General features: G+C 39.6%; 2 protein-coding genes across 8 annotated transcripts in view; both read left to right on the forward strand.

The window, feature by feature from the left end:
* Positions 1–25,357, forward strand: part of raf1a (Raf-1 proto-oncogene, serine/threonine kinase a) — a 778,989-nt gene that overhangs the window by 535,466 nt on the left and 218,166 nt on the right. The window lies entirely within an intron of this gene.
* Positions 106–25,357, forward strand: part of iqsec1a (IQ motif and Sec7 domain ArfGEF 1a) — a gene marked incomplete at its 3' end in the record, with an annotated part of 122,680 nt that continues 97,428 nt past the window's right edge. For 3 of the 5 annotated variants that reach the window (NM_001386594.1, NM_001386597.1, NM_001386598.1), the window contains 3 exon segments: positions 106–672; positions 11,411–11,440; positions 12,162–12,269. In NM_001386594.1, coding sequence (NP_001373523.1) covers positions 443–672; positions 11,411–11,440; positions 12,162–12,269 — 368 coding nt within the window. In that variant the 5' untranslated portion in view covers positions 106–442. 5 annotated transcript variants of the gene reach the window in all.

Genomic DNA, 25,357 nt, shown 5'->3' on the forward strand with positions numbered 1-25,357 from the left:
CTGCTGCTGCTGCACTAGAAGCGTGACGCGCTTCGGGGTTGCGGATGCAATCGTGACGTTGACCGGAGCTCGGCCAATCATCGCCTTTGTTTATGCGTTCGGCGGGTTTATTCGACGTCGCGCGTTTGCTATCTGGACAGCTGCGTTATTATTGCGTCGCGTCGCATGCAGGGTGTTACTGCGCCACCGTTTATGAGTGGATTCTGCCGCATGGCCAGCGCATGAAAGACCATCTCTCGCGCTTCCAACTCCTTGCAGAACTGTGATGGAAACGGCATTCAAGTTGCTGTAAGCATATGTAACCTTTAGTGGCACAAGAGACGCAGAGGCAGTATTTCACATCAGCATGGCTGCGCGCGGGACGTGCGGTGCGCCCCTCTGTTCAGCGCGTCATTTCACGGGGAAAACAGGGAACATCTGACTCAGGTTAAACCCAGGGAGGATGGACAGCCGGACTGAGAATCCGACAAAAGCGGCAGGATATCTGAAGGAGCTGAATAAGATCATAGAGACCCAGCAGACGCTGCTGGAGCGGCAGAAGAGGCGCATCTTTGAGCTGGAGCAGCATGTGTCCGACCTGTGCGCCGAGAACAGCCGCCTGAGGCTCGAGTACCAGCGGCATCTGCTCACCTGCAGACTGCGCTCCATCCGAGAGAACAGCCCGGAGCAGCAGTAAGAGTCCTCTGCACATACACACATGCTCATCTGCTTTTACACCACAGTCACCGCACGCATGATCACCTGTTTTTTTTTTAATATTACAAGATTGTAATGAGTATTTTAAGAATTTAATTTTGGGCTGTGCTAGGTTTAATATTGAGCATATTAGCTACTCCACTGCAGCATGACCATAATTCTGTTTAAAGTTAATGTGGCGAGTCTGACCATAATGTGCACAGAAAACAGCTGGAAAACTGGTGCTTTACATGTGATTAAGACTGAGGGTTTTAGATAAGTAAATAAATTCTGTCAGTATGTATAATATGAACAGAAAACAGCTGGGAAAATAGGGGATTTACATGTAGATTATGATGAGGGATTTGAACTCAAGTAAAAATATTAATCTTAAAACAAATAATAATAATAAAAAATATTTATTTGTGTATAATATGGCCAGAAAACATCTGGGAAACCTAGAGCTTTACATGTAGATTAAGACTGAGGGGTCTGAATTAAAATAAATAAAAATATTAAATTAAAAAATAATAATAAATAAATAATAAATTCTGTCATTGTGTATAATATGACCATAAATTAGCCGGGAAAATAAGTGATTTCCCTTAGATAGGTGATTTAAAGTACATTAAGACTTAGAGATTTAAAAAATATATATATATATATATTATTAAAATAACATATATGAATAAATTCTACCATATGTAATATGTATAATATGGCCAGAAAAAAAAACTGAAAATAAGGTAATGTACATGTAGATTAAGACTGAGGGGTCTGAATTAAAATAAAAATAATAAATAAATAATAAATTCTGTCATTGTGTATAATATGACCTGAAAACAGCCGGGAAACTAAGTGATGTCCCCTAGATTGGTGATTTAAAGTACATTAAGACTTAAAGATTTAAAAAAATATATATAAAAAATTATAATTATTATTATTATTAAATACATAAACAAATTCTACCATATTTAATATGTATAATATGTGATGTACAAGTAGATTAAGACTGAGGGATTTGATCTCAAATAATAATAATAAATAATAATAATTTTAAAAAGTTGGGCATCACGGTGGCGCAGTGGGTAGCACTATCGCCTCACAGCAAGAAGGTCGCTGGTTTGAGTCTCGGCTGGGTTAGTTGGCATTTCTGTGTGGAGTTTGCATGTTCTCCCCGTGTTCGTGTGGGTTTCCTCTGGGTGCTCCGGTTTCCCCCACAAGTCCAAAGACATGCAGTACAGGTGAATTGGGTAGGCTAAATTGGCCGTAGTGTATATATGTGAATGCAAGAGTCTATGGATGTTTCCCAGTGATGGGTTGCGGCTGGAAGGGCATCAGCTGCGTAAAAAATACGCTGGATAAGTTGGCGGTTCATTCCGCTGTGGCGACCCCAGATTAATAAAGGGACTAAGCCTAATAGAAAATGAATGAATGTATAATATGGCCAGAAAACAGCGCTAGGGGATCTACGTGTAGATTAAGACGGAGGGATTTGAACTCCTAAAATAAGCTCAGCCGTTGTTTATTCTTAATTGGGTTGTGAGATTAATCAAATTGGAATCTCGAACTGAAGAGATCACTGAAGCATGTTCATGGCAGCACTGCAGATGTTGGTGAATGTGCTCATTTCACACCTCTGCTGCAAAACATAAACCATGTCAGGTGAGAGGAGCAGCGTTACACACAGCAAATCACAGTATCGCATATTAGCCTTCCTGCTTGATTATCTAGCCCAGTCTGTTCCATGCATTAATAAAAGTGCAATCACTTGCATGAACGACTATAGCCTACTTACTATCTCATTGCACTACTGGATCTGTTGTTTGAGCAGTAGGGGAAAGCGTGTCAAGTAAGCCATGTGTTGGGAAAAACACTGGTTGTTCATTCCAGAAACGAATATGAGAATAAAATGTATTCACAGCTTGACATTCAGAAATACAGTGCTCTGAAATGACCAGGACTGCTCTCTGTGTAACTTATCTGACCGATGTTTGGCTGAAAAGATAGCAGCATATCCCCTGCTGTCCCACAAGGCTCTGTATTCAGCCCTGTGCTGTTCTCTGTGTTTACATATAAACGTGTCCTTTAGCAGCTGAGACATCTGCATGTTGTTCATTTGAGAGAGTTATCATAATAATAGTAATGTAATAATGTATATTACGGTGGCACAGCGGGTAGCGCTGTTGCCTCACAGCAAGAAGGTTGCTGGTTCGAGCCCTGACTGGATCAGTTGCCATTTCTGTGTGGAGTTTCAGCCTGGGGTTCGTTCTTCATATCTCGCTTAAATGATCTAAGATTATTTGGCAGATCCTGGATCTTTTAATCTTGATAATTGATCTCTCGCTAATTTGGTTCTTCAAACAAGTTCGCGAATCAGATTAGAATGTCTGGATGAACTGATCTGAGATCGCTGCGTGTGTTGTGAAGGACAGATCTATCGATCCTCGAAATCATGATCAGCAGTGCAACGATTGGCTGACGGCACAGCAGCGTAATGACATCATCTGATTAATATTCAATTATCCATGTGAGCAAAATTACATCAAATTAGCAGTAAACGGCTTGTTAAATATGACACGCAATAACCTTCCACATTTGTTGTGAGCTGCAGGCTTTACACTGTCATGTGTCAAGAGTATTCATCATGTATTTCAATGCATATCAGTGTATTTAGTTCCACATTTAGAAAAGATTTTCTTTATTATAGTCGCCGTATTTTTATTCGCTGTATGGAATAACTGGATGTTTTCAAAAGCATTTTGATATTGGTAAAGGCGTCTGCAACTTTTGTTAAGCATAATCACTGGCATATTAACTGTCAAAACATGTTTATGACTGCATTAATGTATAATTTATTTTTTTTAGTCACACATTGTGCATTTCTATTATACACAAATTGTACTAAAGCGATCTAAAAAGTTCATATGTTTTCTCTTTGCACCAGCAGGTGGCAGTCTTTGTACTTTCATTTCGAGGGTGCAGATTGCATACGTTTTATTAATATGTATAACTTTATTTATTTTATTAATAACTATAACTTTATATATATATTTAAAATAGTTACTATTTTCCCAAGTGTATATAACTACTAAAATATCAGAATCCGGTACATACCTTCTCTATTATCTTTGCTTGAACTGACCCAATCTAATCCTGTTTATATAAACTGAACCTGCTCCCGATCAGGTTTAAGCTAGCAGAACTGTTGCTATGACAACAACTCTCGGATCAGCTTTGAAGAACGAAACGATCCTGGATCGTGTCAAATCGTCAATATCCAAATCCAGCTAACTGAGTAATCCACGTACGAAGAACGGACCCCAGATCTCACGAGAAAACGTAAATTTTTTTTACGTTTTGCCAGTTTAGTGGCTAATTCGTACGAATTCGTATGAGTTCAGTCGTACGAAATTGTACGATTTTAAAAAGGAGGCGTGGCACCTAACCCCACCCCTAAACCCAACCGTCATTGGGGGATGAGCAAGTCGTACTACATTGTACGAATTGGATCATACGAATTCATACGAATTAGCCACTAAATCAAAAAGTTATGAATCGCTGTGAGATTGTATTGGGGGTTTGCATGTTCTCCCCGTGTTGGCTTGGGTTTCCTCCGGGTGCCGGCCAGCTCTAGGAAGAGTCCTGGTGGTTCCACTTACGGATGATGGAGGCCGCTGAGCTCATTGGAACTTTCAGAGCAGCAGAAATGTTTCTGTAATCTTCCCCAGCCTTGTGCCTAGAAACAATCCTGTCTCAGAGGTGTACAGACAATTCCTTTGTCTTCATGCTTGGTTTGTGCTTTGGCATGCACTGTCAACCCTGGGACCTTATATAGACAGGTGTATGCCTTTTCAAATCATATCCAATCAGCTGAATTGACCACAGATGAACTCCAATGAAGCTGCTGAAACATCTCAAGAATGATCAGAGGAAACAGAATGTACCTGAGCTCAACTTAGAGCTTCACGGCAAAGTCTGTGAATACTGATGTACATGTGGTTTTTCAGGTTTTTCCCATTGTCTTTATGGGGTATTGTGTGAAGAATTTTGCGGAAATACATAAATTCTATCCATTTTGGAATAAGGCTGTAACATAAAAAAGTGTAGCGCTATGAATACTTTCTGGATGCACTGTAATTCGGGTAATGATGAGCTGATGTTAAGAGGATTTGCAGTGCACAGGTGAACATTTCTTTTTAAGAGTTTTGTCAACATTTAAGTGGACAGTTCGTCGAAAAACGAACATTTACTCAGTATTTACTCTCCCTGAAAGGTTTCGAAGCTTTTTTCTGATGAACACAAAAGAAGATATTTTGAAAAATGTTGGAAATTGGTAACCATTGACTTTGTCTATTGGTAACCATTGACTTGATGTCTTTAAGGAACAGTGTTATAGTTATAGTAATTTAATTATGGAGAAATATTCTACAGGAGTGATGTACAGTACTGTAAATGTTTAATAATGTTAGTTGGAAATAATGTCGTTGTTGTTTAGAGATGCATTTAAGAAATGAATTATGGATGATATAGAACAACATCACAATAATCATTAATATCAATTCCAGCAGTTCATTTATTGGAACCTTTTTGCCATGTATAACATCCCTTGTCTGGATCTTGATCACACACTAATGCTAAAGAACCAGAATGGGTTGTTTTTAAAAACGGCTTACTGATCTTTATGTTGACCTTAAGCAGAGAATAAATAGTAAAATGTAATAAAAAAAAAATGTAATCACGAATGCTTGATTCTAATTGGCTGAGGAACATTTTAAAGGGATAGTTCACCCAAAAGGGCGAGGTAGTGGCGTAGTAGGTAGTGCTGTCGCCTCACAGCAAGAAGGTCACTGGGTGGCTGGGTCGCTGGTTCGAACCTCGGCTAAGTTGGCGTTTCTGTGTGGAGTTTGCATGTTCTCCTTGCCTTTGCGTGGGTTTCCTCCAGGTGCTCCGGTTTCCCAAAGACATGCGGTACAGGTGAATTGGGTAGGCTAAATTGTCCGTAGTGTATGAGTGTGTGTGTGGATGTTTCCCAGAGATGGGTTGCGGCTGGAAGGGCATCGGCTGCGTAAAAAAAACAACTTGCTGGATAAGTTGGTGGTTCATTCCGCTGTGGCGACCCAGGATTAATAAAGGGACTAAGCCGACAAGAAAATAAATGAATGAATGAATTCACCCAAAAATGTAATCACTAATTACTCTCCCTCAAATGGAGAAGATATTTTGAAAAAAAGCTGAAAACCTGTGATCAAATACTATAGAAGACAATCATTACCGGTTTCCAGCATTCTTCAAAATATCTTCTTTAGTGTTCAACAGAAGAAAGACACTTATAAATGCTTGGTAATGGGTGAGTAAATTATAGTACTTTGAGTTTTGGGTGAACTGTCTCTTTAAGGTGTGCATATATTTAAAGGGAAAGGCACATTTAGAGCTGTATTTTTGAATAATTGAATGGCCCATCATCAGTTCTTCCTTCCTTCAGCTATGTTTAAGTGCATCTATGCTCGACTCTTTTGAGGGCCAAAGGTTTGTTTATGCTTACTAATGCACGCATCATTGATACTAATGAAGTTAGCAATATTGGCAGAGGAATGCTCCTCTATAAAGAGCCATGTGCTGAAATGATTAAAATGCAGAGATCATTCCCATTTGGCCAAGCTTTTATTCAAACGCTGAATCAGTGGAACTGTGAGGAGGACATTGCAAGAAGCTGCAGCACAGAATCTGTACAGGGGATTCCTGCTGTGTGGTTTTATTGAAGAGTCTGAATGTGCATACAGCCTGATCTCACGTCACTATTTTACGTTTTGTCAGTTTAGCGGATAATTCTTTCGAATTTGTAAAAGTTCGGTCATATGAAAATGTAGGATTTTAAAAAGGAGGCGTGGCCCCCAACTTCACCCCTAAACCCAGTGGTCATTAGGGGATGAGCAAATTATACTAAATAGTATGAATGTGATCGAATTAGCCACTAAATCAGAAGGTTATGAATTGCCTTGTGATAGTGTCCCAGATGGCATACGAATGTGGGCCACTTTAGGCAGTTATGCGGCACTGGTGGTCTTTTTTCGGCCCAGACAAAATGAATGTGAGCCTGAAGTGGCCCACCTGTACAATGGCAAAGGGCGGCCAAAGATTTAAATTCATATGTGGGCCATTTAAGACAAAGATTTGGCACTTATGGCAAAATGTAATCTGAATGTGAGCCCAATGTGGCCCATGTGGAAAATGATAAATTTGGCCCAAATGTTGAGGACAAATGTGGGCCACAGTTGAAAAAAAATGTGGCATAGTCATTTAAGGGTAATCTGGGTCTAAACCTAAAGTGGCTCATTCGTGTAGGTGCAAATGTGGCCCAATTATCTTAAGACATATGTGGGCCATTTTTGGCAAATATCTGGCACAGTAAGTTCTGGCTATTGTGACTGTGAGCCCAATGTGGCCCAGAGAAGATATGGCAAATGTGGCCCAATTATTTTAAAACATGTGGGCCACTTTTGGCAAATATTCTTCACAGTAAGCTCTGGCTAATGTGTATTTGAGCCTATAGTGGCCCAGATAAGATAAGGCAAATGTGGCCCAGTTATCCTAAAACAAATGTGGGCCACTTTTGGCAATTATTTGGCACAGTAAGCTCTGGCTAATGTGGCTGTGAGCCTAAAGCGGTCCAGAGAAGACATGGCAAATGTGGCACAGTTATTTTAAAATATATGTAGGCCACTTTTGGCAAATATTCGGCGCAGTAAACTCTGGCTAGTGCAGTTGTTAGCCTATAGTTGCCCAGAGAAGATATTTAAAATGTGGCCCAGTTATCTTAAAACATATGTGGACCACATAGACTAAAGTCACCGTAATGGAGAAAAGTGTTTGCTTTAGTTGGGCTCATAGCCCTGAACCTCTTAATATAAATATTCATTTTGGGCTGCTGTAACTTTTAAGAACTTTGCTTGAAAAGTTTATTCATTACAGCAAACAGGCCAAGTAAAATAAATAAATAAATAAATAAATTTAAGTGAGGCATAACCTGTTAACCAATGTTTAATCCATTATTAGAAGTAACAAAATAACATGCTTGCACATGATACATAATTATGAAGGTTTATAAGTTACAAAAATTCTATGGTTCAATTTCTGCTCACTTAGACATCAATAATCAGCGAATAAACCTCAACAACGGTGACAATTAATAAAATGAGCAAAACTCACAAACGTCACAAACAGGAAAGCAAAAGTGACAAAATCAACAACGTCGACATAAACAGCAGAATCAAATACAGCAAATAATGAAAACTGGAGCATCACTAAGCTATCGAATGAATTCATACTGCAATGCATGCTGGGATTTTTGTACTTTGCCACACCCAGCAAGTGTAAAGTGTAGGCCAGATCTGGGCCAGAATATAAGCAAACCCTGGCCCACAATAGGGTCAGTTCTGGTTCATTTGGTTGAATTCTGGCTAATATGTGGTATTGCTTTGGCTTATTTGTAGCCCAGATTTGACAAACAAGAGCGGACCGCCCAAGTGCCATCATTCCATAAGGTATGTGGGCCGGATGTAAGTGTCTGGTGTGGGCCGGATCTGGGCCAGAATAAAAGCAAACTGTGACTCAGAATAGGGTCAGTTTTGGTTCATTTGGTTGAATTCTGGCTAATATGTCGTATTGCTTTGGCTTATTTGTGGCCCAGATTTGACAAACAGGGGCAGACCACCCTAGAGCCATCATTCCATTCAGTATGTGGTCCAGATGTAAGTGTCTGGTGTGGGCCGGATCTGGGCCAGAATAAAAGCAAACTGTGACCCAGAATAGGGTCAGTTCTGGTTCATTTGGTTGAATTCTGGCTGATATGAGATATTGCTTTGGCTTAATTGTGGCCCAGATCTGGCAAACAGGAGCGGACCGTCCAAGTGCCATCATTCCATAAGGTATGTGGGCCGGATGTAAGTGTCTGGTGTGGGCCAGATTTGAGCTACATATATTTTGCTGGCTGGGATATTGCAGAACTTCTAAGATGAAAGAAGGCAGTTTTTTTGGACATGGGAAATATGATTTTCAAAAGTTCAGTTGCTGTCTAATATAACACCCAGAACATTTACAGTAAAGCTAGAGCTAACTTTGTATCCCTCTAATTGCAGGTCCAGTTGTGAGATCTGCTGTGTATAGAATTTTGACCAAATAAGTAATAGTTCTGTTCTCGGTATGTAACTGTGTTTGAACTACTATGTAGCACTAACTCACGGCGAGCGATCGTACAGTTGCGGATACATCTGTACCAGCTCTGCTACTCCACTCACTAGTTGATGTCGGTCCCCTGTTTGACCTCCATGGATATGAGATCAAATCTATTGTATGTCAACCAGTTGTAGCTCAGAGGTACATAGGAGCCGAAATGACATCATTTCTTGTCATAGTAAATTTCATCAAAGTATACCAGGGCCTTAAATGTGTCGTTTTTACTAGAAATGATTTGAACTATGCAATTTGATCTGCTTATTTGCTTCACGCTCATGAAGCCTCTGTGTGGATCAGACACTGTTCTTCATTCCCATCAGGAGAGCTGTCTAACACAGGAGCCTGCAGTAAATCTGAGCATGCGTTTATTGCCTCGCTGCGTCTTTTTCTGGTGGAGTGGCCTGGCATTTACTGTAGTGGTTCCTCAAGCAGATCAGGATCGCTGAGAGCCGACTCCTGTTCTGATGTTACAGTCCTGAGAGCAGTTCAAAACACTTTTCAACCAGCTCCAGCGGGATGTTTTCATTCGGTCAGCATGTGCACCTGATTCTGAGTGTGCAGTGCAAGAAGTCAGCGTCCCGTGAAGATTAAAGCTTGTATCTGTAAATGCAGGTGCCACAGGGTGTAACTGCGTTCTCATTTCTGCGTGTACTGTAGTGGATGCTTGACTGTTTGACCATTACAGTAGTAACATTAAAGAACACACACAGATGCAGAAGGGCATTTTTTCAGCTACTAAAATAAGTTTGTTTTGTTATTTTAAACTGTAATAGTGTGCATTATAATAATGACCGTTAACTATGAACATTGACTCTATGGGCTCTATTTTAACGATCTAGGCGCAAAGTCTAAAGCGCAAGGCGCAAAAGCATTAAAATGGTGGTCCACTACGATATCATATTTTAAACTTTAGTTCGTATGTAATGTGGCTGTGTGAACACAAACAACATCTCTGAATGTAAGACGCTCAAAGTTCAATGTAAAGAGAGACATTGGGCTCTATTTTGACGGTCCATGCGCAAAACGCAGGGCGCAAACACTTTCAGGGCGTGTCAGAATGAATTTTTACTAATATAAGGATGGGAAAATTCGCTTTGCGCCGTGGCGCATGGTCTAAAAGGGTTGAGTTTATTTCTTAATGAGTTATAGGTGTGTTTTGAGAATAAACCAATCAGAGTCTCATCTCCCATTCCCTTTAGGAGCCAGTTGCGTCATGCCGTAAGCGCATTTACTATTTACTTGACGTAAAGTAAGTGTGAGTGGAAAAACTGAACACTTCACTTGCAAGAAAACAGTTAAACAGAGAATCCACCGCGCGAGAATGAGAGATAATGGATCTACTTTCACTTTCGCTCTCTTGGATAGGGAAACCTTTACGCACAGACATCAATTAGTCTATAAATAAATAATTTCATTAGTTAAGCGCAAATATTTGTCTCAAAACTATTTCTAAATTCAGTTCTAATTTCCAGCAAACGAATAAATGAACAACAATAACGAAGTGTGTTCAAAAACCTGAGTTATATCCTAAAACACATGCTGTGCCCCATATGGTCTAAAACCTGACAGGTGGGCAAATCTAAGCTTGTTTTTAATAAAACCAATATAAATATGGATATAATAAATAATACTGCTAATAATAATAACATTATACAAAAGCAAATTGTCATGAATGAACTGAAAAAGCCTCCGGAGATGAAGAAGGCATGAAAGGCAGTGGTTTTTATATTTATGTAGGCTAGAAAATAATGTTTTGTAATATTTTAATCCTTTATATTTATATCCTATATATACTCTTATTATATCCTATATATATCCTTAATATTTAATTTTTTTCATATGTAAAGATATTTGTGTATTGCTCTACATCTTGTGTGTATTAAGCAGTGCGTAATCGAAATAACTCCTCTCCCTCAGTCATCTTCACATCAAGCAAGTTTCAATTGGGGACATCACCAACCAGAGGTGGCAGTAACGCACCAAAAAGTTTGTTGCTGAACACCGTAAAAGAGGAAGAAGAAGAATTCCTCATTCCAGCCATCATATGGATTTACTATCACCGGCTACACACTGGCCTCACAGCTCCGTGAATGTCGGTGCTGTCACTTATTGATCAGTGATCGGTAAATGTAGCTTGTGTGGACGCTACTGAGCTACTTGACTAATATAATAGCTTCGCTACTGAAAAGCTATTTAATTTAGAAAGTAGCGACGCTACCGCCAAGCTACCGAGAAATGTAGTTAAGCTTATAGCGTCACTACTTGTAACACTGGCTGCTAACAATGCGCCTTAACACACCTCTATTTTAGACCAGCATACCCATGAGTCCACAAAGTGGCGCAAATGGATTTGCTATTTAAACAAAGTGGTGCAAAACGTGAAAATTAGGGTTGGGCTAGTCTGAAAATAGTGCCAAACACGTCTTGTGCCGTATTGCGCCGGCTGTATGCTAGAGCCCTATATATGGTTTTGACGTTTTTTTCTCTTTGTGTTTTCCAGATCAGAATATGGCGGTTCAAGAATTGTCAGGTATGTTTTGCTGCACTGAATATTCTCTGAATATTTAAACTATTATATTCCTTAAAGAGATAATTCACCCAAAATAGAAAAAGGCATTATTTACTCTCCCTTCTTTTGTGTTTAACAGAATACAGAAACTCATGAAAGTTTATAGCCATTTGAGGGAGCGTATATAGTGAGTAAATGTAGTTTTTTTTGGGGTGAACCATCTTTTTAATGTCCTTCACAGTAGGTGACACATTCCGTTTGCTTCTCACTTAGGGCTGTTTATGCTAATGAGGGAGAGATTGTTACTAATGGGCGGGGCTTTACCCTTTGATGACATGTTCAAAGGCAGAATGTCAATCAAGGTGTTTCTGCAGACTGTTTTAATCAAGTGTGATTATAAACAAATATAATTAATTACTTTTTATCATTAGAGAGTTTATTTCTTATTCCTAATATGGATTTTCTGTAAGATGTTGTAGCTATCCAAATGAAATTGAATTAAAGTTTGATATGTATACACTCGACAGTACTGTACAAATGGATCAGTATAACAGTGCTAGTATAAAGGTTCCTGTAAATGATAGTCAGAGTACTTTAATGCAAATTTTAAAGGGACAGTTCACCCAAAAATGGAAGTTCTGTCATCATTTACTCTCTCTTTACTTGTTTGAAAGCTTTCTTCTGTTAAACACAGAAAATGTTGAAAAGCTGCAACCAAAGTATTTGTGTTGTGTTTGTGCAGAAGACATGCCTCACTTCCTGTGGAAATGACAGACAGTCCCAACAGCCTGAGATCAGCCGTCTGCAGGAGAACTGTGCCGTGCCGGCAATGGAAGTCTGCGTCTTTAGGGTACAGTGAGCTCCTCCGATCAGATCAAATGGTTGTGTCCGCTTGTTAATTCAATATGTGTGGACTACAGTTTCTAGGTTCAGGCGTCTACTCATCTGAATGAAAAAAAAATGCAGTTTAAGAGTCAAGTAAAAGCTTAGAAGAAGGTTTTTGAGCCTTGATTTTGTTTCATATCTTCACATTTTTATTCCTTGATTGCACAGCTTCAATTGTTATTTGTTTTTGTGCAGAGATAAAAGTGAGCTTGATTTTGATGAAGAAGTTCAGAAGCCTCTGAACACTTTGTATTTGTTTTTAGCTCAGGAAATTGCAGATTTATTTTTTGTCTGCTAAATATTAGTTACGTGTTCTCACAGCCAAACCTAGAAACACATGACGCTGGAGTTATATTATGGCTTTCAAGACATAACAGAGGGCGCTCTAGAGCTGTATTGCAGCCACTGACAGAGAGAACCTAAAGACCCTTTTCACATTTGCGGGTTTCTCAGCAGCAAAAGTCCTCTTAGTTGGGTAAACTTAAAGTGCAGTTAATAGAAGAGTACAATCAAATCATTTTTTACAATCCTATTTGCTGAAACAAATAAAAGAAAATGCCTCCATTGTGTTACCAAGACTTTCAGAAAAGGGAAAAAATAGTGTAAGACTAATGGGAAAGAGTCTTTGTCATTAGTCTCACACTATTTTTTCCCTTTGTCAAATTTACTGTTTCACCCCATAGACACTGCATTACAAACACCTTGCATAAGCGGTAATTCGTTTTTTGTCATTTGATGCAAAAATTATATAATACATGCGTAAATACATATACATGTTCCTGAGTAAAAAAAAAATCTAAATAATTAAATCTTTCAAAGATTATGATGACCATTAAACGCATTATAACCAAGTGGCAACCTCCCGCTCTCCCTCAGGAAGCCAATACGAAAGTAACTAAAACTGCAATTCCTCGAAATTCCGCTAGTCCTGGCCGCTCCTGGCTCCAAAATAGAGCAAATTTCAATTGAGCCCACTGTTAGAATGACCAACTTTACAGCAGAAAAAAAGGTGTTTACAGCCTGGTACAAAAAAGATTTTGGTTCATACAGCTAATATTACCCTTCATGACAACTGTGAGGGGGTGAATTTTTTTATAACTCATCCGTTTCCTTTATATTAAGTTATATCAAGTTTGCATAATTAAGGGCGTGGTCACTTGATTGACAGCTAGGTCTCGCTGGTCGCCGTCACGTCACCTCAGCTGAATCCTGCAGATTAGCCACTGAACTCGGCATATTCATCGTATTTCTGTGTTGTTTTATGTGGCTTTACACACTCAACTGCCTTTTGGACTTGTTTCCTACAATTATTAGATGGCATGGCATGCTGAGTGCACTTAATTGTGCTCGCAAACCATTCACATGGCTTCCGTTTCCCATGTGAGTAAAGTTATATACTTATCTACCATCTCTATACATGTATCTGTTTTATTTAAGATCATTTATGGTTAATATTTATATTTAGAGCTGTAATGCACTCCAGAATCTGTCAGATTGATTAGCTGTAGGCTCTAGAACAGTCATCTGAAGCGTTGTCATACAGTGTTATGCTGGATTTCATCAATAGTCTTACATTAACTAACACAGACATATCTGAAGTGTTTGGAAGTAATTCGCGTTTTCCTCCTGTTGAAAAACGTCATAAGAACAATGTTTAGTGGCTCAAAGTATTACAGCAGTGTTTTTAAAAGTCTAAACGCTTTATTGATATAGTGTACAACCAAGCACAAGTGGTCAGAACACAAACGAGTCGCAGGTGATGAAGTATTAAGCGTTCTCAAAAGTAAAGTGTGTCTGAACCAGGTCCAAGCAAAATGCCAGCAGGTGTCTGTAGCTCCGCCCACTCTCCGCCTCTTAGCCCTTGTTTGGTATCCCGCCGTGGCTGTGATGACGCGCGAACAAAATGACGACGGTTGGCCGCACCTACTTGTGGCTTCTTCTTTTTTTCTTCTTTTTTTTCTTTTACTTTTTAAAAAAAAAATTTTATTGACTTCAACAACAAACATACAAAATTCAATTTACACAAAGGAACACAATGACAATAACAGATCAGGATAAATAATATAAACATTAAAAATTAAATAAAAAGAGAAACAAAAAAGAGAAAATAAAAATAAAAATAAGATTAAACATATACATAACACAAATAAAGCAAGAGGAAAGGAGGACTTATGTATCCGTGCTGTTTCCAAAATATTTACTTGTGGCTTCTTTTGCGTTCTTTAGAAACCTATGGGTGACGTCACGGACACTACGTCCATATATTTTACAGTCTATGATTATAACATTGCATCCATTGCATGTTGAATTACATCCTGTAAACAAACCAGTATTTTAAGAAAAACTTCAAATCAGATTTTTTTGCTAATTATGATTAGAACTAATGCTGGTGAAAACATTGATGCCAGTTAAAGTAGAAAAAATTATAATATATGATATTTTATGATTGCTTTTTTTTTTATATATTTTTGTCATTTTAGTTTTTTTATGTAACACTACTGTATTCCTCATATATGTATATGAGCAATATCACACTCGTAGCAGTGCGATATGGCTGTATTTTGGCATTGGTGGGAGGCGTGTGATGTGCCCCCACCAGTTCCGATATACAGCCATATCGCTGGCTTTACATTTGGTAAACCCCCTAAACCAAAAAACACTACGTCTACTGGACGCGGAGTCCAAAATTATTTAACAAGACTGTGAGCATATATTATTACCATTTATTAAGCCTCCCATATAGTCTGCTAGAGGGCCTGGACCTGGAAACTGTGCGACATCAGATTGAGCAAGCGGATATTATAACAGAAATGATTATTCTAATTATATGATTGTTTGGTTTCTTTTTTGTGGAATTGCAATTATCCCTTCTGTGTAGTAAGTGATAAGTCACAGTGCCTTTGTTTATGATTTATAAACTTCAGTTTATAAAAAATAAAGCGCCTTTTTTGCATGTTTATTGTAACACAGACAATATATGCAACAATTGTTTTTAATTTCAACTGTATTTTATGAAATTTCAAAGGGTTTCCTTTCAAATGATACCAAACTTCTGTATTTACACCTCTGCATGTGGGTATGGGAAGCTTTTTAAATCGGAAGGCCAAATTCAGGCGGAGTTACCCCATATAGCCCCAGAGCTTAACTGGTTAATATAATAATAATATTAGGCCTATGTGTAGCTCTACTGCTGATTAAAATGCTAAATTTGTATAGACTTGGAGGGATAGACTTTAAATTTGTACTGGGCTTTAATTCACTGTAAAGTGAGGACGTCAGAATACAACTATTCATAAGGAAGTTGAATTGTTATGTTTGAGATATATGCTTGTGATTTATCAAAGGGGCTACGGACTCATCAATACTTTAACAGAGACTCATCTTTTATCATCTTTACCGTCAGTGAATACATTCAAATTCATGCTAGTAAATACATTAATGTAATTTGATTTGTTTTTTCATAGCGAACATAAGCCCCTTTCACACAGTGATACCGGTAAATATCTGGAAAATTTCCGGAACGACTTTACCGGTATATTCAAAAAAGCGCTGTTCACACAGGCGAGGACGTTACGGAATTTTTCCGGAAAAGAGCATTCACACATCCATTCCAAAATACCGGTAAATTCTGACATCATTCACCACAAATGAGCTTTTAACGGCTGCGCTTGTGTTTGTAAACATTTGACTAAATTACAAACTCTGTGGATGATCAATATTGTAAACAACTTTCACAGGATCACTTTCGCATGTCGATATGTTCATAATATGTGCGTGTGCAGGCGCTCACAGGCTGTTCATGGGCACACGCAAAGCTTGAAGGTAAACAAACAACGGCTTATCATAAGCATCTTATCGATGATTATTTACACAGTTGGCATTAAGAAGAACATATAAACGTGATCTGACTAACTTCTAGCAGCTAAATGTGTCTGGAAAAATATTCAAAGGCTTTTATTCTCACAAACCGCGCGGACGTAAATGCGTCTGACTGTTGTGATTGGCTAAAGCAGACGTCTCACGTCAGCGCGTTCTAGACGTGCACGCGCTTATTCCGGAAATCTTCCTTCTGCATTCACACAGCGCAGCATTCCGGCAAATTGCCGGTAATGTTACAACTTCTCTTTCCGGAAAATAGCCAGACCGAATTTACCGGTATTTTCAAAAAGGACCTGTTCACACATACAAGCTTTCTGGAAAATTGCCGGTAATTTTCCGGAAAGGTCTGTATATGTGAAAGGGGCATGTGAGACTGAGTTCTTGTAAAGCCACTGAAGCTCTTCTTCATGTCCCGTATGATGAGCTCAGTGAGAAAGACTGCAGCTGTATGTGATGAAGGTGTCTGTGGTTTGATGCTCTCTTCATATTACAATGCTAAATTGTTTATTGTTTTGAACTGATGTTTGTATTTCCTTTTTTGGGAGAGAAGACACATTTTTATTTGTTTATCAGGTTTGGCGGTCTGTGTGAGGGAAAGTAAAATTGAAATATACGCGTGTTGATGAGAGACAGCAGGCAGAGGCTGTAAACTTTAATTTTTTTTGGAATAACACACATAAAATGTCACTTTTACTTGACAGATACCACAAATATATGTTGTATGTGATCACATCTCTTTTAGTTTTTTCCTAAAACTTGTTAGAAACACTTGTTTTCTTGTGTGTGTTTGTATGATGTGAGAATGAAGCATGTTGATTTGACTGTAAAACCACAGAATCTGAAGTGGCATCTTTATATAGGCTTGTACACTCACCGGCCACTTTATTAGGCACTTACTAGGTATCTTACTAGTACCGGGTTGGACCCCTTTTACATCAGAACTGACTTAATCCTTCGTGGCAGAGATTCAACAAGGTACTGGAAATATTCCTTAGAGATGTTTTTCCATGTTGACATGATAGCCTTATACAGTTGCTGCAGATTTGTCGGCTGCACAGCCATGATGCGAACCTCCCGTTCCACCGCATACCAAAGGTGCTCTATTGGATTGAGCTCTGGTGACTGTGGAGGCCATTTGAGTACAGTGAACTCATTGTCATGTTCAAGAACCAGTCTGAGATGATTCATGCTTTATGACATGGTGAATTATCCTGATGGAAGCAGGCATCAGAAGATGGAGACACTGTGGTCATAAAGGGATGGACATGGTCAGCAACAATCCTCAGGTAGGCTGTGGTGTTTACACGATGCTCAATTGGTACTAATGGGCCTAAAGTGTGCCAAGAAAATATCCCCACACCATTACACCACCACCACCAGCCTGAACTGTTAATACAAGTCAGGATTTATCCATGCTTTCATGTTGTAGACACCAAATTCTGACCCTTGCATCTGAATGTCGCAGCAGAATTCGAGACTCATCAGACTAGGTGATGTTTTTCCAATCTTCTATTGTCCAGTTTTGGTGAGCCTGTGTGAATTGTAGCCTCAGTTTTTCTGTTCTGTTCTATTATTAACCTGAACGGCAGCTCCTCACGGAGACTGCCGTCTAAACCAAAACAAACAGACGGCAGCTGCTCACGGAGACTGCCGTCAAACTGACAGCAAAAGTAAAATATGTCCGGGCCCGGTCCTCTCTCGGCTTCCTCTGCCATCGTTCCTCCTTTTATAGTCCAGAGCTCCTTCATTGAGATTCGAGGCAGGTGCGCACCGCAGATGTATCCACTTACGAGGCGGCCTCACTCCGTTCCCATGGCTCTCGGCCATGCCCCCTCGCCACATACCCCCATCTCCCATCATGGCGCCACAGCACCCACGAGACCTATATAAGACGGGCTGAGAGAAAAGAAGATGGAAAAAAAGAAGGCAAGACAGAGTAGATCGAGAAAGGGGAGAGAGGAAAAAAAAAAAATGGGGTTCGGTTCTCCAGACACGCTGCCACTCGGTCCTCCACCAGCTGAGAGATGCGACATTGTGTTGGGAGCCCTGTGGAGGAATCTATCCACCTGTCCGTCTTCTGGTGTCCGGCGGTGGTTCTCCTGGCTGGCTGGCGGCATCTCTGGTCTCCTGCTCCGCTCCCGCTTCGCTGGACGGATGCAGGCTCTGGCATCATGGCGGATTGCGGCGACTCCCCCGGGTTCTGTGGGATGGCTCCCTTCAGCACTTTCCCCTCCGGTGGTGAGCCCCGCGTCCCCTGCTCCTCCCCATGCTGGGAGACGGCAGCAGGCAGATCCTTTCCTCGCCAGCCCCAGGCCGCCCCGGCACTCTGGGCAGACGAACGGGTTTCTCCCCCACTCGGGTTAACTCCCAAATACTCGCCCCCCTCTCAGCGGCGAGGGCAACTGGACAACATGTCCCTCCTTCTCCCGGGCTTCGGCACCACTGTAATAAAGTTCACGGCCCTTTGACCGCCGGGAAGAAGGAGGCAGAGAACTGACGCAGTTTTTAAATGATTTATTAATAACCTGAATGGCAGCTCCTCACAGTGACTGCCGTCTAAACCAAAACAAACTCCTCACGGAGACTGCCGTCAAACTAAAAGCAAAAGTAAAATATTTCCGGGCCCGGTCCTCTCTCGGCTTCCTCTGCCATCGTTCTTCCTTTTATAGTCCAGAGCTCCTTCCGTGGGATTCAAGGCAGGTGCGCACCGCAGGTGTATCCACTTACGCGGCGGCCTCACTCCGTTCCCACAGTTCTCGGCCACGCCCCCTCGCCACAATGGGCATGTCAGGTGACTCAAGTGTGTCGTTCTAGGATGGTTGTGAAATCAGTTTCTAGATTGTGAGTGTGTGTGAAAGCCATGCGCCCCTGAACGCTTCTGTCACTTTAAGACACAAGCTATGGCATGTGATGTGGTCACTCACCTACAGCATACAGTAAGCTGCGTGACAGGTCTGTGTATGTGACTGGACACTGAACAGACTGGCTACACTGCCGAGACTGTGATGAGAAGATGCTGAAGGACACATGTTGAAGTGATGTGAGGCAGAGCTCAGGTCTCATCATCTCTGCACAGTAACCTCAGAGAAATGACCGTTCAGAAGGAGAACAGCTGCATGTCCTTCACACTGTCTCTCTCTCTCCGTTTGTCTGTTCTCTGTGTGTGTGTTTGTGTGCTAAATGGACAGACTACATTTATACTGTGGTGTGAGGGCCTGTCAGGTCTGTTGATCTGTTTCATTAGATTTTTTCTAGATTGATTTTCAGTTACTTTTAGTTCATTGTAATAATTAATATACACTCCTGCCTGCCTGATATGCTGAATATATTCCACAGTATGATATATTGTTATGGCTTATATATATATATATATATATATATATATATACAGTTGAAGTCAGAATTATTAGCCTCCTGTTTATTTTTTTCCCCAATTTCTGTTTAACGGAGAACAGATTTTTTTTTCATATTTTTAATCATAATAGTTTTAATAACTCATTTCTAATAACTGATTTATTTGATCTTTGCCATGATGACAGTAAATAATATTTGACTAGATATTTTTCAAGACACTTCTCTACAGCTTACAGCAGGGGTAGGCTAACTTGATAATAGAGGACCGGTGTCCTGCACAGTTTAGCTTTAACTCTAATTAATTTAAATACACCTGCTTATAGATTTCTAGTGATCTTGAAGACACTGATTGGCATGTTCAGGTGTTTTTGATTAGAGTTGGAGCGAAACTAAGAAAACTGGAGCGAAAATGACTATGAAAATGAAAATTAACTAGGCAGGTTAGGGTAATTAGGCAAGTTATTGGCTGCGTCCGAAACCGCATACTTCCATACTATATAGTACGCTAAAATCAGTATGCGAGCCGAGTAGTATGTCCGAATTCATAGAATTCGAAAATCAGTATGCGAGAAGTACCCGGATGACTTACTACTTCCGGCGAGATTCTAGAGTGCGCATCCCATGCATGCTGCGCTATCCCATGATGCCCCGCGAGCGAATTCATGAATGGGAGTAAAGCGACGCAATTGACGCAGGTAGGTCACGTGAGCATGACAAAATGGCGGATGTAGTACGTCCGAATTCCATTCATACTTTTCACGTTCATACTGTATAGAACGTACTTTTATAACGGCCGAGTAGTACGTTTACATTCAAATGCAGTACCTACTGAGTAGTAGGCGGTTTCGGACGCAGCCATTGTATTGACCATATTCCAAAATGCGGAAGTGCGCCTGTTTTTCGCGATTGTCTTAGAACTTCCGATTCAGTCGCCTATGGGAGAAATGACTAGGAATAATAAACGGCAGAAAACGGTCAAACTACTTGCTCTACAAACAAATGTTTGCATGACTATACAGACCAAGTAGAATAATATAATAGGAAAATATCAAATTGCAACATCAAGCAGCGTAACGAGCAGTTTTTCACTTCAAAAAATGAATGGAAGTGAATGAGACCGGAAGTCTCGAGCCAAAAAGATTCAAATGGCAGCGCCCACTCGTTGGTGGAGAATAAGGTGAATAACGATGGTTTGCTCTGTGGACTATCGAGAAAATAGCTTAAAGGGGCTAATAATTTTGACCTTAAAATGGCATTTAGAAAACTTCACAACATAGATGGCATCATGAAGAAAGAACATTATGTAGAAATACTGAAGCAACATCTCAAAACATCAGCCAGGAAATTAAAACTTGGGCATAAATGGACCAGGACCCTAAGCATACTGCCTAATTAGTTAAAATGTGCTTTAAGGACAACAGAGTGAATGTTTTGGAGTGGCCATCACAAAGCCCTGATATCAATCCTATAGAAAATTTGTGGGCAGAGTTGAAAAAGCTTGTGCAAGCAAGACTGAGGGGCGGACTGGCCATCTGGCAATTCTGGCAAATGCCAGAAGGGCCGGACCATTTTTTAAATGTGGGCCGGTCAGTTTTTTTTTTTTTAAATATGTATTGTTTTTACTTGCAGGCAGCTTTTATCTCATGCTAGATGTGATAATATGATGATGAGAATAATAATATTAGTAATAATTAAATGATAATAATAAATGTTAAGCATTTGGCCCAATCAGAGATGGGTGCCTGGTTCCGTGCAGCCAGAGACTGTACATTAGGTCATAATTTTTCATTTTTATTCATTAGGTCACCTATAATTGTTTAATAGGCACATATATATTTAAAACAAGAATGAGGCAAAGCCCCTTAACACTGCAGAGAATGACATACAACAGTTATTTGTGAAAAAAATTATGCTAAAGTGTTGCTAATGCTGCATGTCCATTTGTGTGTAAAGGTGTGTGCACATTCACAAGTTACTCCTATCATAAGTAAGAGCAGACAAACGGTATAAACAGACAGCACACTGACTCGGCAAGATGCACAGATTATTTTTTATTTAGTGTTTACAAATGCATACATTTGTTATAAACGGGTTGTTTTTGTTTCAGTCACATACATTAGGTGTTTAAATATCTATTACGTATGGAAATGTGTGGGTTTATGGGTGGGGCTTTGTCGGTGTGGTAGTGGGCTGCTGTGGCTACATTGCCAGGGCTGAATTTTTTTCCCAGTCCGCCCCTGAGCCAACAAATCTGACTCAGTTACACCAATTCTGTCAGGAGGAATGGGCCAAAATCCCTTCAAACTATTGTGAGAAGCTTGTGGAAGGATACCCAAAACATTTGACCAAAGTTATACAGTTTAAAAGCAAAGCTAAATAAATACCAAGGAAATGTGTGTAAACTTTTGACTATCTAGAAATTAATAAAAAAAAACTCTCAAAAAACAATGTCTGGTCAAAAATGTCACATAGTGTTTCTCTGAAATGAATCATGTTGGTCAGAAGACCCTCAGTAAAATATGTGGCTCCAGCGCTGATGTTCTGTGACCCAGAGGATGCAGTATTTTTCTGCAGCAGCGTTTGCTGTCTTGTCTTTTACTGTACTGCCATCTGGTGGTTAAACTGTGCTTATTACTTTCATTATTTCCCCACAGTCACAAAGACATGCGCTATAGGTGAATTGGAAAGGCCAAATAGTCCATAGTGTATGTGTGTGAATGAGAGTGTTTGGGTGATTCCCAGAGATGGGTTGCAACTGGAAGGACATCTGCTTCATAAAACTTCGCAGATTAATAAAGGGACTAAGCCAAAAAGAAAATGAATGATTGTTGATTGACTCAGCACAGACCTTCATTCATTCATTCATTCATTCATTCATTCATTCATTCATTCATTCATTCATTCATTCATTCATTTATTCATCAATCAATCAATCAATCAATCAAATCATTCATTCATATACTCATTCCCTCATCTATCATTTATTCATTCAATTGGTCATTCTTTTATTTGTTTGTTTATTTATTCATTCAGTCGATCATTCATTTGAACGCTTGTTCATTCATTCATTCATTCATTCATTCATTCATTCATTCATTCATTCATTTGATCATTTGTTTATTCATTAATTTGTTCAATTGATCAATCAATCGATCGTTCGTTCATTTACTCATTCATTCAGTCCATTCATTCATTCATTCATTCATGAATTTATTCATTCATTTATTTGATCTTTCATTCATTCATTGGATCATTTGTTTGTTTGCTTCTTCATTCCTTACTTTGTTCATTCATTTGATAATTAATTAATTAGTTAATTTTTTCATTCATTAATTTGATCATTCGTTTGTTCGATCTATCATTTGCTCATCTATTCAATCATTTGGATGTTCATTCCTTCATCGTTTCTTTGTTCGTTCTTTTGTTCATTTATTCATTCATTCATTTAGTTATTCATTTGATCTGGCATTTATTTATTCATTCATTCATGTAATTATTCGTTCATTCGATCATGAATTAATGAATTAATTCATTCATTTGTTTGTTCATTCGGTAATTAATGAATTAATTACTTAACAAATTAGTTTGTTTGTTCGTTTAGTCATTCATTCATTCATTCATGTTTATTTCTTTGTCGTTCATTCATTCATTCATTCATTCATTCATTCATTCATTCATTCATTCATTCATTCATTCATTCATTCATTCAGTAATCCCAAATATTTTCCACAATGACCCTGGACTCCAGTCTAGTGTTATTAAACAGATTGTCCAGTATAACACAGGCATGTTCACTACAGTATAGCTCTCGCAATATGTTTGCTATCTAACGGAAGTGGGCAGGTACTGGATAATCAACAATCATATGTGATTGATCTGTATTTTACCCTAAATTAATAAGAAACAATATAAACCATCATTTTAAAAGGAGCTTGCTAGCATCATTTAACATTTTCAGTCACGTTTTTTTCCATCCCAAATTTCCCCAACATTTGCACACATTTGCATATGATTCATTTAATGGCCGTTTTACCTCATTTCATTTCTGGGAGCAGTAATAAATTCTCTCTTCCTGACCTCTGGCTGCTGATGCTGATGTACTATTGCGTGCGTGATGGGAACTCTCTCTCTCTCTCTCTCCTCCTGTTTCCATGGAGACCTGCGGGCCAATCAGCCGCCCTGACTGCGGACTGTACTAAAACCTGCAGACGGAGGAGTCAGAGTGCATCTTTAAGACACATACACATGCACACATAACAAACACAGTTGCTCATCGGCATTTCTAGACTGCCCTGGTCTTTATTTCTCCATCATGATAATGTGCGCGTCTCCGCATTGCGATGGTCTTGCTTCGAGCTGCTGCCGAAAAAGTGTGCGCTGCCCATGTGACATCATCACAGGCCAGGAGAGCAGCGCAGTTTGATTGTGAGCACGCTCAGAGCGCACCAGCACACAGACCTGCAGACATGGCACACAGACTCAGCATGATGTGAGTATCTGACGCTGATCTGCACGTGGCTTTACCTGGGTTGACGCGTCGAGGCGTGTGCTTTAGTGTGCATGTGTGTGTGTGTTTTCCATGGGGAGTCTGTCTGCTGTTTACAAGATGCATTAGATGTCATACTGAGAGCAGGATGTGCTGCTGTGGTAATGACAGTGTAATAATAGCACGGTTTTCTCTGCTGATCTGAATGTTTTTTGATTATTTGTGCGAAATCATGAGGAGCTGTGACCCTCTGTGTGTGTTTGTGTGTGTGTTTTGCTCTGGCACTTATGACGCAATTTCACAGTCACATGCTCGGAGCACAATGTGCTGTTAGAAACTGACGTGTGAACGCGTTCGTCCTCCATTTGTAATGTCTGGCTGACGTTTTGCTGTTTATTTTGTATCTTCCTGCATTTATCAGCATATAAAGCCCGAAACGAGCATCTGAAAGACAGCAAAAGAGATGCGTTTGCTTGTGTTTATTGGAGATTTGACCCTCCCAAGGTGACCGAGGTTAATCTGAAGGACATGTCGGGGGTTGTTTATGGTCTTTGGGGGATTTGTGCACTTTATAGGACGCTTCGGTGATGAATGTGGCTTGATAAGAATGATCGGTTGCCTGTTTGTACTGGACAGTGTGTACTGTGCGCTGTTATCTTTTTCGCTTCTGAAGAGTGGACTGATAAACATTTCCAGTAGCAACGTAGTTGTCCTGTGACCACATCACATGTGTACTTAAGTCGTTTACATCAGTGTAATCATCAATATTACGACAAACTGTACTGCTGAAATAGTTCACTATAAATGAAGTGTAAATTGACTATTTCTTTGCCTGGGTTTGAATGTCAGGGAGTCCATTGTTTGTTTATTTTGGTGGGAAATTCGGATTCTTTAAAGGCTCAATAAGGAATTGTGGCCACCAGAGGGCGCATATTCACAACAAACAAAAGGTGCGTTTGACATGAAGCACAGCTGATTTTTACAATTTTTGACTTATACAATGAAATGACTCTGACATATTTTGGAAAGAACAACTATTTAACTGAGAAACAACAATCAGTTTAGATCAACTAGATCTATTCACCTGGAAATTGTGCTAAATGTCGCTACTATTTTGCAATTTGATGAAATGAATGGGAAAATCAGGTCTGTTGTGAACAATTGCCAAGTGGTTTGGAGGTTTGTCAGTGTTGTTTTGAGAATGTAATTCCTGTACAAGAAATGAGCCAAACCAATAGAGAAAAACTGTAAGTCATCTACATCAGTGTGATCATCAATATTAAGACAAATGAAACTGCTGAAACAGTTGACTATAAATGAAGTGTGTTGAAGAA

The sequence above is a fragment of the Danio rerio genome, chromosome 23, assembly GCF_052040795.2.
Source record: "Danio rerio strain M-AB ecotype USA chromosome 23, GRCz13ab, whole genome shotgun sequence".
Lineage (NCBI taxonomy): Eukaryota > Metazoa > Chordata > Actinopteri > Cypriniformes > Danionidae > Danio > Danio rerio.